General features: G+C 39.4%; 1 protein-coding gene across 3 annotated transcripts in view; it reads right to left on the bottom strand.

Moving 5' to 3' along the window:
- plxnb2b (plexin b2b) overlaps positions 1 to 14,974 on the bottom strand; it is a 111,594-nt gene that overhangs the window by 13,943 nt on the left and 82,677 nt on the right. For all 3 annotated transcript variants that reach the window (XM_069163587.1, XM_069163586.1, XM_069163588.1), the window contains 11 exons: positions 14,631 to 14,815; positions 12,749 to 12,897; positions 10,198 to 10,309; positions 9,371 to 9,507; positions 8,717 to 8,899; positions 7,164 to 7,257; positions 4,287 to 4,484; positions 2,768 to 2,947; positions 1,411 to 1,547; positions 707 to 807; positions 141 to 370 (listed from right to left, as the gene is read on the bottom strand). In XM_069163587.1, the coding sequence (XP_069019688.1) occupies positions 141 to 370; positions 707 to 807; positions 1,411 to 1,547; positions 2,768 to 2,947; positions 4,287 to 4,484; positions 7,164 to 7,257; positions 8,717 to 8,899; positions 9,371 to 9,507; positions 10,198 to 10,309; positions 12,749 to 12,897; positions 14,631 to 14,815 (1,706 nt within the window). The remainder of the gene's footprint in view (positions 1 to 140; positions 371 to 706; positions 808 to 1,410; positions 1,548 to 2,767; positions 2,948 to 4,286; positions 4,485 to 7,163; positions 7,258 to 8,716; positions 8,900 to 9,370; positions 9,508 to 10,197; positions 10,310 to 12,748; positions 12,898 to 14,630; positions 14,816 to 14,974) is intronic.

Below are 14,974 nucleotides of genomic sequence, written 5' to 3'. Positions count from 1 at the left end.
TAGAATTATCCCGCAGCAGTCAGTTTGTGAAGCGTTAATGTTGCACACTTCTACAACACTGTTGTAAACTCTGTGTATGCAGATAATATCAGTCTAAGACCACAGCTGAACATTTAATGACACGTGTGTAGTATAATTACATTAATGAGGAATGTCTTGGAGTTCAGGAGGTTGGAGAACTGGTTGAGTGCCTGAGTCACTGTGGCCCTTCGAGCCTCGGGGATGTCGAGCTTCCCTGTGATCATCACATCATTGGCACCGTCCTTAGAAGGCAGGAAGAAGACGCGGTCTGTGTAGGTCTTGTAGTCCAGGAAGGGGATTCGTCCCTCACTCAGGTCGTTGGTATGGTCCTCCATCTCGATCATCAAGTCTGCAAGACAGAAACAACAAAATACTATCTTGTTTCTTTTCAATAAGCGACTTGTCATTTGTGTCCAGCTCATCTGTCTCAATCATGATGTTGCAAGAGACGTTGCCAGGAAAATAATTGCAGCAGATTGTTTTGTCTGTTTTGCCCCTTATTATGCTGACAACATGACGTCAAGCAGGAGAAAATGTTGAATTCACTGCAGTAAAATACATCAGAAAATATGTATATAATCAGAGCTATGAAGCACTTCATTACTTTATGGCTTATTAGAAACATGGATCCTTTGAGGAGCATTAGCGGCATAATTGAGCCTTTGCACAGCTGCCCTGATGGTACCTGTGAATTCCTTCTTGCAGCGGTCTCGCACGCTCTCCTCCAGATTCTCCAGCTGGTGTTTCACCTTCTCGTACTCCCTCTCTGCTTGTTGACTCTTTCTCCTGAACAGACACCACAAACACAACACAGGGTTCATGAAAACAGGGTGAAAAAGAAACTATTTAACTTATTAAATTCATTTCAAAGGTGCGATTTTTGTTCAAAAACGGAATGCTCAAGGGTGAGGGAGCATCATTTTCCCAAGTGGCTCATAACATATAAAGTGTTTGCTCAGACAAAAATATCCTATTAGCGCTGTGTTACTTCTGCCCTGTGGGTGTGCTGAGTCGGATCTAGGTGTTTTATGAATATTCAGCTGAAAAGTTTGAGTAGTGCATTCCTGGTAACAACATATGATATAGTGACAACCAAATAACCATTTAAGGAAAACCTCCAGGAGAGACACTGTAGCAAATTGTTTTTTAATAAAAGCAAAGTTAAATATAATATATATAAACTATCCATACAATATTACACTTATACAACTTAATAAAAATAGCATAAACTTATCATTGAGAAGAAATAATATATTATTAGAGGTGTTTTAAAAGATACAATTTTAGATCAAACAGGTTTAAGCAGCTTCTCCTCTCTACACAACGCAATCAGGAGGAGCTAGATTATTTATTTATTATCGTCCATGAACCTGAAATATGTTAATTCACCTGTAGCAGTAGATGGAGATAGTGATGATGAGCAGCATGGGCACAATGACAGCAGGGATGATGATGTAGAGCGACAAATCATTCTTCTTCTCGTACTGCACCGAGCCGACCACCCACTCTCCTTTCCCAAACTTGATCTGTGAATAAACACGGCGGGGAGATCTTATTATCCGCACAATCTCTGCACATTTTAGCCAGAGATTAATTTAGGTAGGTGTCAGTGGTAAAGATTGGACACTGTAGGAGAGGAAATGGGGGCGGAATCTGAATCTGAATAATTGCCCACAGTTCAACTTAAGTAGCTGCAGGACCTTTTACTATTTTTCATGTGCTGGGCTTATGTTCAAGTTGGTCAAAACTTGCACATAACTGAACAAATGCATCAGTGTACCGAGTCTGACACTTTATAATCCAGCTTTTTATAAGTAGGTATCTTCTATGTATTGATGGTCCAACGGTGCTGCTTCTTCATGCAGCAGAAATGAAACAATAGCTCACTTATAGAAATTACCCAAAGGAGCAGTTACAGTATTCATCACAACTGTAGCTCGGCTATAATTAAATGCAATTATAAGGGCCTGTAGCTACATGAAAACTGTTCAACCGGTTAAAAAAAACAGGGTCTCATGATGTAGAGAGGACATGCCTGGAGAGGTAAAAGTAAAGATTTATAATGCATCAATGCGCTCATTTGCAAGTCCTTGTATGGCTCTGCAGTGGTGGAGCTTAAGTACACATTTGAGGTACTTCTACTTTGATCATTTTCTTTTCATGCTACTTCTACTTGTATTTTACTGGATATTTAGAGGTAAATACTTTTTTTACTCCACTACATTCCTCTCATACATTTAGTTACTAGTTACTTTACTATTTACATGAATATGAATCTCTGTGACAGACCAATTTACCCAACAGTTAATACAAATACAGCTGAAATGGTACTTTGATAACCATTTAAACCATTTTTCATTGCTGGAGCTTCACAAATGTAAGGATTCAATTTAAAAAAAAATAATAATTTCAGGGTTGAAATATTGTTTGTACACAATTATGAATGTGACGGTGTCACTTTATCTCTGTATATACTTATGCATTATGATCCAAACAATACAAAAAATAATTAGCTGATTTATCCATAATAAAAATAAGTTGCTGATCTTTATAAAATAGTTACAAATTAGCTCAGACTAAAGCTAGAACAGTAAAATACTGCTTGTATATTAATGCATAAGTAATAACTATCTAATTATATCATACCTTATGATATTTTTGTAATTTATTTTATCATAATTAATTATGATGTTACTATATTGTCCTCTACCAGTGTGTACCATCTGTGTGTCTTTGTTGGTCTGACCATTAGATCCACCAGCTCGGGGCGGGTGTCTCGCCGGTGCCGTCTGGAGCGAGTGCGGGGAGGGGTGGAAGGTGGGTCCAGGAACAGCTTGTCATCCTGAAGTGTGTTGACGAGACACTGAACATCGCCCACAAACGCTTGAGCCTCTTTAGCCGACATTGCTTTGGAGAATCCCCGACCCTGCAGGGGAAGAACGACCGTAATGCTCAGAGAATCGTGATTGAACAACATGGGAGAGAAATTAATTATCATCAATTAGACGCATCAGATGATGAGCACTGAAAACATTATTAAAAGCATTTTCATTAGTGATGGTTGGAAAGTGTATAACAGCTCTTCACAGTTCCAGTAGGGGCCACAAGTAATTAAAAAGATTAAGATTATAGTCGTCGTATGTACATTTCTAAACTTGAGACACTTTGGGCACCGCTCCAGTCAATCCTACAGTCCTGGCATAGCCGTATATATTTTGAGACTTTACAGCATACTTCTGTATCTACAGTTATGCTTTCAATTACTCTAATGCAGGCTGGAATATGAGAAAGGTGAATCAGCTTAAGTAAACCAGCATCCGAGACATTGAAAAGACCTTTTGCAGATGCCTTCCCCCACTAATTTACATAACAAATAATTAACTTGAGTGTGTTTACCCACAGAAACATTAACAGCATTACTATGGACCCTAAAACTAACAAAGAAGTTGGAAGAAACTCTACAGCTGAATTTAATAAAGACAGAAAATTCCTCATTTCAGTTATTTTTCACACAAGGTTTTTTTTTTTTTAATTATTATTATTATTATTTTTTATCTCAGGCTACTCAGTAGTTATTGTGTGTATGTTTTTGGATTTAATTTACTCATTTAAAATTTTGGGGAAACATAACAAGCCAAACCTCTTTTCAAACCAGCTAAATTATCATTAAGACACTTAATCTACTCAGCAACACTAAAATAATAACGTGTGTTTGCATAAAAACTTTAGAGCAGGGTTCCCAACCATTTTGGCTTAAGACAACTAAAACCAAAGCTGCGCTTAGTTGGGGCCTCTGCCCAGAAGATGTTTTGTTTTTACAGATAAGTGTATTTGAATAGTTTTGTAAAAAGGTAATTAACCAAAAGGCATCATCTTGTGTGCCAGAGATATGTGTCTTTTCCTGCTGTCCTATTCTTCGACTTTTATCTTTTATCTGTTCATATGCTTAAAAAAACAAATAAATGTTTACAAATTGCAACTGCTATTGTACATTTTATACTTTTCACCACTGAGCTAAAAAGATAAATGCACTGCAATTTGCATTATTTTTGTATATGCAATTATACTTAACCATTATGTAAGCAGCTAATGACTTAAAATGTGTGCAGTAACTGCAATTCAGGGCCTTCGAAATTTTTATTCTCAGATGAGATCATAACACCATTCGTCTTAATTCTTACACACAGAAGAGGCTGACTTCTCAGAAACACTGTGCTGTATCCTATAACTGCAGCATTAGAGCAACCTGTGTGGTCTGCACTCACAGTGACAATGATGATGCTGGTCTCAGTGATGACCTTCTTGGTCAGCTCGTTAAAGTTGGGGTCAGGGTGATAGTCGAAGGGCTTTAGCTCCTTCTCCCAGTTGTCCAGCTGGAGGTACGCTTTAAAGGGCTGGTTCAGGAAGCTGTTTACTGTCGGAGAGTGAAACTGGATGACCGTGTCGTTCTTCTCATGGGCCTCCTGAGTATTATCAGAGGGACAGTAAAATGTCATAAAAAAATGTAAATACAAAAATACAAAAACTATATAGTGCCATTTAACATGCAAATAAGCAAGACAAGACATGAAGGCAAATATAACACCAGCATTCATAGAAAATAAAAGGCAGGATTAGAGATAAAAATGCTCACAGTGGGCGTTGAGGGTTTTATTCTTTTTGAAAGAGGCATAGAATTAATGTTTTTGTTGTGTGGTGGGGGAAATGCCTGATTTGATGAAAAGGGGAAGGTAAAATTATGTGTCTGTTTTCAATCATTCTATTAAAATCCCAATCTGCCACTGCAGAATAGCAGCCACTGATGAATCACAACTCACACCGAGTCACTCTGTGATTGTTTGGATAAAGGGCTGACAATGTGTGTGTGACAGCTAAACCCAGCAGTCCTACACAGTTGAAGTTTTTCAACAGGTCGTAGCTAAAAAAAAAAAAAAAAAAGCACAGGCTGCATCGAGTAATGCTTCACCTACTACAAATTCTGTGGGCTGGTTTGATGTTAGAATTAGCTTGATAGTAAATTTATCCAATTATACTCATCTAAACAATGAACCTAAAGTAGCTCTATGTCTGAACTTTCTTTCCTGACCACAAAATAATTTTGTGTAGGAATACTGTAGTTCAGTGATTCTCAACCTGGTGGTATGCAAGAGCTTTGTTGGAGGAGCCAACAAATACACTCCAACTGGCTCAAGTCCCAAAAGTTGTCACTTAATTTTATGCTATTACAGACAACAGCTACTACATATAGACATCACATTACAATGACTTAAAAATGTGTTGTTAATCATTTAAATATTTTAGGAATAAAAACTGCCTGTGCTTGCCATGTAGGTTGATGTGATGTCACATCAGCCATATCATAACACTAACGTCAGCTTGAAGCAGTTGTACTGTGACTTCTACAGTAAATTATTTTAACAAGTGGAATGAGTGGGATTTAAGTAATAACACTGATGTGCCCTGTCAACATGGCTCACGTACAAGACACTACATTCACTTTTCAGTTTGTGAGTGAAGTCCTTCACTTTTTTTTTTTAGTCCCATGAGTACTGGTCTCCAACTAATAATGAAAATATAAAAGAATCATACAATCATAAGATACACCATCAAAACTTGAGGAACAGCCAAGCCAGTCGACCTAGTCATGGGGTGTTAGCTGGGCTGACAGCCACCATGACCACCATCTTAATTTAGCATGTTAGTATGCAATTTTCCTATTAGAAATAAACAGTAAAGCAGAGGTTAATGATATTTTTTTATTAGTTTAGTGAGTGTTGGACAATTTTGAATTTGGACAAGAGGATGGTGCTGGTTGGAAAGACCACAACTCTGAACCTCGCAGTGTTTTTATAGGATAAGTCATAAGGATTCATCCTCTGGGAACCATGAATGTCTGAAGACTTTAGAAAAATATAAATTAGTCACTGAGAAACATCTTTAAAGCCATGAAGATTCGCTGCATGTGATTTTTGTGTACCATAATTTAAAAGGTTAAGATATGTTGACCATAGTCCATGTTACATCTAATACCCTAAAATGAGTCATAAATCAACAAGCTAGTTTTGTTAGCTATGCAACAGTTACACGTGTAAACATTTAGTAACAACTATTGTCATTCAGGAGCAGTTTGGTCATATTATGGTGCAACTAATTCCATTTTAGCATTGTATAAATCTCTAAGCAAACACCTACGTTCATACTACAAACAGCTGGCACATTGACTCCAGAAGTCTTAACTAGAAATTACAAACAAGTACTGAAGGGTCTTTATAGCTGAAAAAGAAGAAGAAAAAAAAGAAAAGAAAATCACTTCTTTGAGCCGCTAACCTGACCTACAACATGTTTTTGCCACATGCCAGCAGCCATAATGAGTCCAAATATTTGAGTCTAGTTCAGTGGATGGACTTAAACCAAGACAAGCTTATGAAGCTGACCAGCCAAGGCCTTTGAGATAACACTTTATATCCGCTGCTAGTTTGTGGCTGCCACAAGTATTTTCAAATCTTTGCCGTCCCTGGGTAGCAGGGCCCAGGGACTTGGCTGGGACTAAAGTAGTGAAGAGTGGCACAGACACATAATCTTCTGCAACCTTAATGCTGGTATTAAATTTAGGCCTTTAAATGAAATGAACAAAATTACTACTGCTTAACACTGCTCAGTACACTCGAGGGCAGGCGCCAGCATGCTTGTGGGCAACTCCTTCAAGCTCCTTGCCAGAGGCAATCCCACCTGATTAAGCTGGACGAGGAACATAGTTAGATTTTGGTCAGGGTGAAACAATGGTGCTGCTATCTGCAATCCTACAGGTTTTACGGATTTATGCTATAAGAAGGGAGATGAAGTATTAGTGGTTCATGGAATTTCACTGATCAGTGGACGCAAAGAGGAAGTAGGGATATGTGTGCGTGTGGTCGCTGAAACAGCTTCAAGGCTTCGCAGAGTTTGAATGAATCACAGTGGTAGTCGTGGGCTCGGGAGATGTGGGGAAATCGAACAGTGCTCCTACCGTGAGAGGAGAAACAGATGGAGACAAGGAACGGTAGGAAAGTGACAGAAGAAAGACTGAGCCAAACGATGGCTGTTAGAGGCAGATCAATGTTTTGACAGAGAGGAAGATGCTGATAAATAAAATGAATAGGAACCTCGAAAGCTGATATGTTGTCTCCCCGGACCCTCATGACAGCCGTCTGGATTAGGTCAAAACCGGAGCCAGTCACCACAATGTTCCTTCCTCCACTAAAACCCAAACACACACACACACACACACACACACACACACACACACACACAAACATATGTATACACACCAAAATCACATACAGTATATTAGGCATATGTATTCCTCGTCACACAAAGATGAGAACAGACGGGAGAGTTACAGGAACACAGTTCTTAAATTGCACTTGAGGTAATTTTCACTGGAGATGAAAACAAATTAGTCTGTTGTTGCAGTCCGTGTACCGTCACATTCGTCATAGAGCTTTCTATTGTGCACAAAAAGCAAGGTAACCATCAAATGCATCCATTTTTAGCTATTATCACGGAGTTTGTTACAACTAGTACAAATACTAGTAATTGTTCAGCCAATTTTAGCCAATCAGAAGTGAGTGTGGAAATTATTCTGCACGCGCACACACACACACACACACACACACACACACACACACACACACACACACACACACACACACACACACACACACACAAACGCGCACAGGCGTGCTCAGCAACTCTTGGAGGACAAATCACACTTTTAAAAAACAAAAAGGTTCTTGACATTAACAACCTTCACCAAGGTTTCAGACAGATAGAATTAGCTGGCGAGAGAACAAGGCAGGTCTCTTTCGACATACGCTGCTGCTCTATTTGACCTTGCCATCAATTTCAACTTCGTAGCTCCTTCTTTTTTTGCGTGTTCCTCTACTTCAAACACGAAAGCCCAGTGAGAGGTACTCAAAGGGGAAGTCAGTCTGTTATTCTCTTATTTTTGTACATTACGATAGTCATCAGAATGACATTTTCAACACAGAGATTTGGGAAACGTGGACTCTGGCAGGAACAATGTTAATGAGGGCAACATTGCTTTGAGTTATGTCACTATTTTAACATGCTGATGTTTATCAGATAATGTGGATAATATTCACCACTTGAACCTAATTGTCATGAGTCCATATGCATGGACAGTGTTGGATGTGACAATGATGGTCTGAAACTATCACTTGCAATGCGCTTGGTGCTGCTACACCAGCTGTAGGAGCACCGAGTGATTTATGACAATCTATCCAAGAGTTGTTGAGACATCATACTAATGACTCGTGGTGGCGCTAGAGGAAGTCATGGGCTTAGTAAATCAGTGGGTTTTATCTTTTGGAGACTGTGAATTCTTGTGCAAAATTTCACAGCAATCCAATGGGTAGATATTTCAGTCCGCTGCTATCGTGGCAAAAAACTTCAAACTAACATTTCAAAAACTTGTCTTCAAGTCAAAATGAAAGAAAGTAGTTTCCTGGAAATCCCCTCAGCAAACTGCACACATCTCTTCAACAGAAGTGATAAGTAAAAAAAATCTTCATGATTAACAGTCAGAATGGATAAAAAAAAAAAAAACAGGCGGAATAATACACAATTTTCCCTGAAATTTCATCCAGTGCTACATAATAGTTCTGAGTAAAATGAAGGCTGCAAAAATACTGACCAGACAAAGCTTCCTTTGGGGCGGTGATCCAGCAAAGTGGGGTTTTCCAAGAACTGGAAGGCAATTGGGATGGTTTTTGTGGTACTCTTTCCATACTTCATTGTGACGGTGAGAAGGTCGGAGGGCACCTTATCTGCTCGGTATTCTCCTGTCCTGCAGGTGATCTCTGTTCCAAAGTGCTCCCTGTCAAGACAAGGACGTAGCTCAGCACAGGCTGAAGGAGAGGGGGGGGTCGCACAAGGTTACCGTGCAGAGGAAGTCGACATGGCAGCAGCCTGACAGCTTGTTAATTCCCGGCTTTGCTGCTTCCTCTTGCTCGTTATTTTTCTGTTACCTGTGCCTAAAATGTCACCGTGGACTGGTTTTGACAGAACACTTGCGGTCATAACAGTAACGGCAAATTGTAAGAGAAAAAAATCCTTCCTGCTTATGACATCGAAGTTAAGGTCAATTCCATTTTTGCTTCAGGAATGTTAAAAAAAAAAAAAAAAAAAAAAAAAAAAATCAATTTATGGGCTTCAAAGTGTGCATACTGTAGAATTTGCATAGAATACAATTTCTGAATAACAAGTAGCTTTATCAACTGAAGAGGCTGAATTGAAACAGAATTGGTCTTTGGCGTGAATGACAATTACTGAGAATAGAAATGCTTACACAGTGCAGTCCACCCCGCCGATGGTAACCTGGACATCATCCTTACTGCCAGTGTCCAGAAAATGACCAGAGATTGTAATGAGGGTGCCTCCTGCTTTAGGACCTCTTGCAGGCTTCACCCTCTCAAGGATCGGGTCCTAGTGAAAGGGTCAGCAAATACAGCATGAGTACATACTTATCTTCCCCCTGCAAGCACTCACAAGCTCCAGTCCACAGGCAGGCGCTCTCTCTCACAGACACACACACACACGCATATCATGGCAATTTATCTAGAACAACACACACAGACACAGTACTGTGTCATAAACACACACATTTCTCCTCACATTCGTTGAGCCACATCCGCCCACTCCATCAGAAACACACAAACTCCTACATGCACCACATCTGCCTCAATTTGCTGAGCAAACAGTTAGGCGGAGCACTCCCCTGTGGGGAAGCTTTAGTGGAGCCAGAGATATGAAAAGCCAGTTAAATAGCTACACTGTAGCCTGTTAAAGTATTAGAGAGAAAACGGGAACTAATGCAGAGAATCGGGTAAAAGACGAATTCATACACATTCTAGTTTATTGTAGAGTGCATTACCACTGTAATATGAATCTAGGTGCTTAATTTACCCACACATTAGGATGTTGTATTTGGACAGTCTTAAACAACATGCCCTTGGTATGTTCTGAAAAGGGTTTCTCTGCAGTTAAAAATGGAAAACACAACAAAGTTCAGAGGAAACAAAAAAAAAATCAGCTGAAAGCTTTTGGAGTCAAACGTTTTAGACCTCCATATTGTAAGTGCGGCTGAGGACAGGTTGTGTGTGCTTGTATATTTACCCTGTAGGTGAAGTGCATGGACGAGGTTCCTCTCTTCCCTCCATTCACTTCCACTTCCACTTGGCCCCAGTGTACCTTTTTAAGGTCAACAGGGCCGATCTCACACACCACGCTGGACAGAGACACAAGGAAAAAAGGCAGATGAGAAAATGTTTGAGGTAACAGCAAACACTAAAAATGTCATTATTGGTTCATATCATTTTCAGTTAACCATTTGCTTGAGTATTCTTTCAAAATAAACAACAGTCAAATTATCCTAGAAACTCCAAGCGAGGTCTTCAAATTGCTTGATTTGTCCAGTCAACAGCTCCGGGACAAAGCCCTCATTTGAGAAACCATCTGACATTTTTACTTGGAAAAAGACTTTAACAATTAAGTCAAATTAAGTTTTTCTATCGATTGGCTCGGCAGATTTTTTTTTTTTTTTTATGTTAATTTATGAGTTCTTATCTGCAGGAGCACCATGACCACTCACAAAGTTATTCATACCTGAAAGCTTCCCAGTACAACCACAGTCTGACCTGCTGGCCACTTACAGCTCCACTGGAGCAGCTGGGATAAGGTGCGGTGCTCAACAGCACCTCAATGTTCGTAATAATGGAGGGTCAGGCACCCATTTTTACTTTCCCCACCCAGAATCATCCTGAAGGTCCAGAGATCAAACAGGCTGCCTTCCAGTCACAAGCCTGCTTCTCTAACCTTCAGGACATCATTAATAACATTAATCCACAAATGAGCTCCAGTCTATTTAACTAATGTTCAACTTCACAAGGTTTGTTTTTAACTGTAACAGCATTCATGAACCTAAACAACATGAGTGCTGTATCTTGTTTTGGATAAAATAGTGAAAATATCTGAAGTAATTCAAATAAAATGAAATTAAGTGAAAAAACAGCACTCAAATGTGTTTTGTTTCATGTTTTTTTTTTGGCCAACATGCTGAATGGGCTCAGCTGACGTTATGGTAATGTTGACTGAGAAGCTGTGAATGTAGTGTGATTTCTAATGCCAGATTGGCCGCTTCTTTCCCTCAGGGATTTCTCCCACATTTCAGAGTCTGGAGTTTAATGGAAATCATGTGATGAACCAAACAAGTCCAAGTCGGCAGCAGTCCTTGAGGAAAATGTGTTGCTCATGAAAGAGGTCAGCATAACATAGTGAGCCTCATTCAGGCTAACAGGTGGGCCACAACACGACAATTAGCAGCTCAAACTGGGAAGAAGGAAATAACACAATGCAAATCCTGTCAGAACTAAAAACAATCAAGGTAAAACCTGCAGTATAACCACGCAGGACAACTAACAACAACAAGAGCACAGTTAGAGAGGCACGTTAGCACCAAAAGTGGATGATTTAAGGGTGAAACACTTCCATCTGGTCTCATAAACCCAGGTTTATGCCTCATCATGCAGATGGTGGAGCAAGAATTTGTCATAAATGTGGCTCCATCCTGCCAGGTGTCAACAGTTCTGGCAAGTGGCTGTGGGGCAACGATGTGGCTGTTTTCTCTTTCATGGACTATTTGTATGAAGTGAGCACTTTTCAAACACAGCTGGGACTGGAGTGCATTTGCAAGACTTAAAGTTTGTTCCATTTTTTTTTTTTTACAGTGCTCTGCCCATTAAAGCACCACTGGGATGAGGTGGAACGGAGAGACTGCAGCATGAATAGATCACCAAAAACCGGTGGGAAGTGCGTGTGACACCATCAAATCACTGTGGTGTACCTGGAGTGCACTGGTGAAAACATATCTAAAAAAATTCAGGAAACTCTGAAGGCAAAAACAAGAAATGTATAAGTAATTGAGTAACATTAGATAATGTATTCCAGTAGTGGAAAGAGAATAAATAAATTTTGTAGAATGTATTTTAGACTTTCTTTTGAATTTGTGCTTCATTTGAGTGTTTCCATGTTATACTCCACTATATTTTACAAGGAAATGTTATAGTTTTTTATACAATGCATTTGTCTAACAACTTAAGTTACATTTAAAAAGTGAGATTTTACACTTTGAAACAACTGATAAGGCAATAAAACACAATGCACTGTTTAATTTTAAACACGGTTAAACTATCATTAAAAGCAGAAATATTGAAATATTTTAGATGTCCATGAGCTGCAAGAGTTTCGCCAAAGCTTGATTAATCCCAATCCCACCATCATACTTCTCACGTGTATGTGAAGTATTTAAATTAGCACTGCTTCAGCCAGTTACAACAGTAGAAATTTGAATGTGGGACTTTTACTTGTAATGTTGTCTTTTTCACACTGTTGTTTAACATGTACTCTTCTTTCAGCACTAGCACGCCGCCTTTAAAGGATTCTGTCTCAAAATCAACTTCCATCTGGAGACTGTCGGATCGATACGGTGGTTTAATAAGCTAATTAAAATATACAGCCAGGTTACCTTGAGCAAAGGGAAGGCACTCCTGGGCACAGATAAGGATTGCAAAAGAATACAAAAACTTTGTAGAAAACACACCCATACACAGTTTGACCAAAAGCCCAACAGGCTCCTGCTGCTCGTACTGTTTCTTTGCCTGTGCATTACCTCGTGGAGACAGAGTACTTTTCCTCCTGATGGATGCAGGGCTCCCCGACCACCGTGATGCTTTTGATGTCTTCTTTATGGATGCCGAGGTTGGAGCCACGGATGGTGATGGAGATGCCTCCCCACAGGGGGCCAAAACGTGGGATGATCTGAATGGGAGATACAGTGTGTAGGGGGTGGAGTGGGTGTTTATAGGAAGAAGGGATTTAAAATGGATTTAGGCAGATTAGTTGTGCAATAAGAACATACAAGAGATTTACAGTCTGTTTAACCAACTATTCAGCAGACTTAACGTGTTTAATATTTATGGAGAATTACATCACTGCAGTGAGTCACATTTGCATGTATAGTATGTGCACATGTACATATTAGAGCCAATGATGTATTAGTGAGTCGGACACAAAAAGACACAAAGATACACTCAAAAATAATAAAAAACCTGACAACAGTATGAGGGCTGATGTTCTAAAAAAAAAAAAAAAACATATTTGTGATCCCTAAAATTTACATCATTTATAAATGTATTAAAAATTCCATAAAAATAAACACATGAAAAAAAAATAATGTAAAACAAACTTAATGTATTAATCTCAAAATGAAAATACAAAAAAAAAAATCTAATAGCTAACCATGCCATGCAAGCAGCTCTGTGGGGTTGTACTTATGACGCAGCAGCACTTTGCACTAATGCTAACATTAACATACCAACATGGTCAAAAATCATGTTGAGCAGGTATGTTTACAGAACCATGCACGCCATCTACGTCTGCTAACAGTTAGCCTGCTAAAATCAAACATGAACATTTAATGTAGATGTTTTGAAGGTATTTGTTCAAGTATACATCGATTTTAAACTACGATGGTCCTAATGAAAAATTAGGGGCCATCCAAGTTGTTTGAATTTATCCTTAAGGGGGATATTTATGTGCCAACCCAAAACAAAATCTCAACCTCATAATGGCACTCAAGGAAAAGTCAAAGGATCAACAAACATCAGTAGATTTCATCATCTGAGGACCTTGAATGTCTACAGACATTTTCACAGCTGTCCATTTGATATTTGTTACACACATATACACACACACACACACACACACACACACACACACACACACACACACACACACACACGGCATGGCAATTTATCTGTAACGTCTTTATTTGTCCATCTATCAGCCCGGCTGTAGTGTGCTTGGTGCTAACCTCTGCCAGAATGACATAAACAAAATTACTGATGGATTTTTGTCAATGACAAAGAGGCACCGACAATTAGGTGAGCAAAGAAAGAATTGATTAAATCTAGATGTGGTGAAGAACAGTGCAACACGCTCAAGGAGAAACAGACTCGCAATTCCTCTGTCAACATAAAGAGGACAAAGAAAATACACAACCAATAAACAGCTCAAATCAATAATCCAATCACCAAAGTCTGTCTCTTTTCGCTGCTAATCGCCAGGTCTTTAAAGGACCAGTGTGTTGGATGTAGTGGCATTTATCAGTGAGGTTTTAACCAGCTATTCACCCCCCTCTCTTCCAAGTGGGTTAAGAGAACCTACAGCGGCCACAAAAAAAAAATCAAATGTCTCTCTCGATCCAGTGTTTGGTCTATCCCTTCTGGGTATACAGTAGAAACATGGCAGCTCTGTGGAATCGGACCTGCTCCCTACATCAATATAAGGGACTCATTTTAAGGTAACAGCAACAGAGCAGTTCTTACTCTTAAGTGATCATACACAAAGTAAAAAATATTTATGAATGTTATATTTATACTCATATTCATTATATTACATTTCTGCCAAATGATCCTCTTAAATCCTGCCCACAAGTGTTGTTTCCAATCCAGAGGTAAACATGAAGTGATGACAGTATTGTTACTACTCACGTCAGTAATCTCGGGGTTGGGGCACTCGGTGTTGTGGGGATCCTCGGACCCTTGTTGGTGAGCACTGCAGAGCTTCTCGTACACACACGCCTTCTGCTTGCCGCACCACACACACCTGTACTTTGGGTCTGCGTTCTTACAGAGGCTGCAGTCCTCCCGTCCCATGGAGCAGTTATACAGGGTCACTGGACGCAGTGAGGGGAAAGCCAACAATTACATTTTGAATTATAATGCATTTTTTTCTTTCTTTCTTTCTCTCTTTCTTTCTTAATGCTGTCCAGTAAAATGCATAATTTTTTCATTGTGGTAATGTAAAATGCAGGAGAGGCCTCATAATCATTTTG

The sequence above is a fragment of the Embiotoca jacksoni genome, unplaced genomic scaffold (genome assembly GCF_022577435.1).
Source record: "Embiotoca jacksoni isolate LCO1_2020_lvr unplaced genomic scaffold, fEmbJac1.0.p SCAF_3, whole genome shotgun sequence".
NCBI classification, from domain to species: domain Eukaryota; kingdom Metazoa; phylum Chordata; class Actinopteri; family Embiotocidae; genus Embiotoca; species Embiotoca jacksoni.
This window is presented reverse-complemented; position numbering and strand designations above follow the sequence as displayed.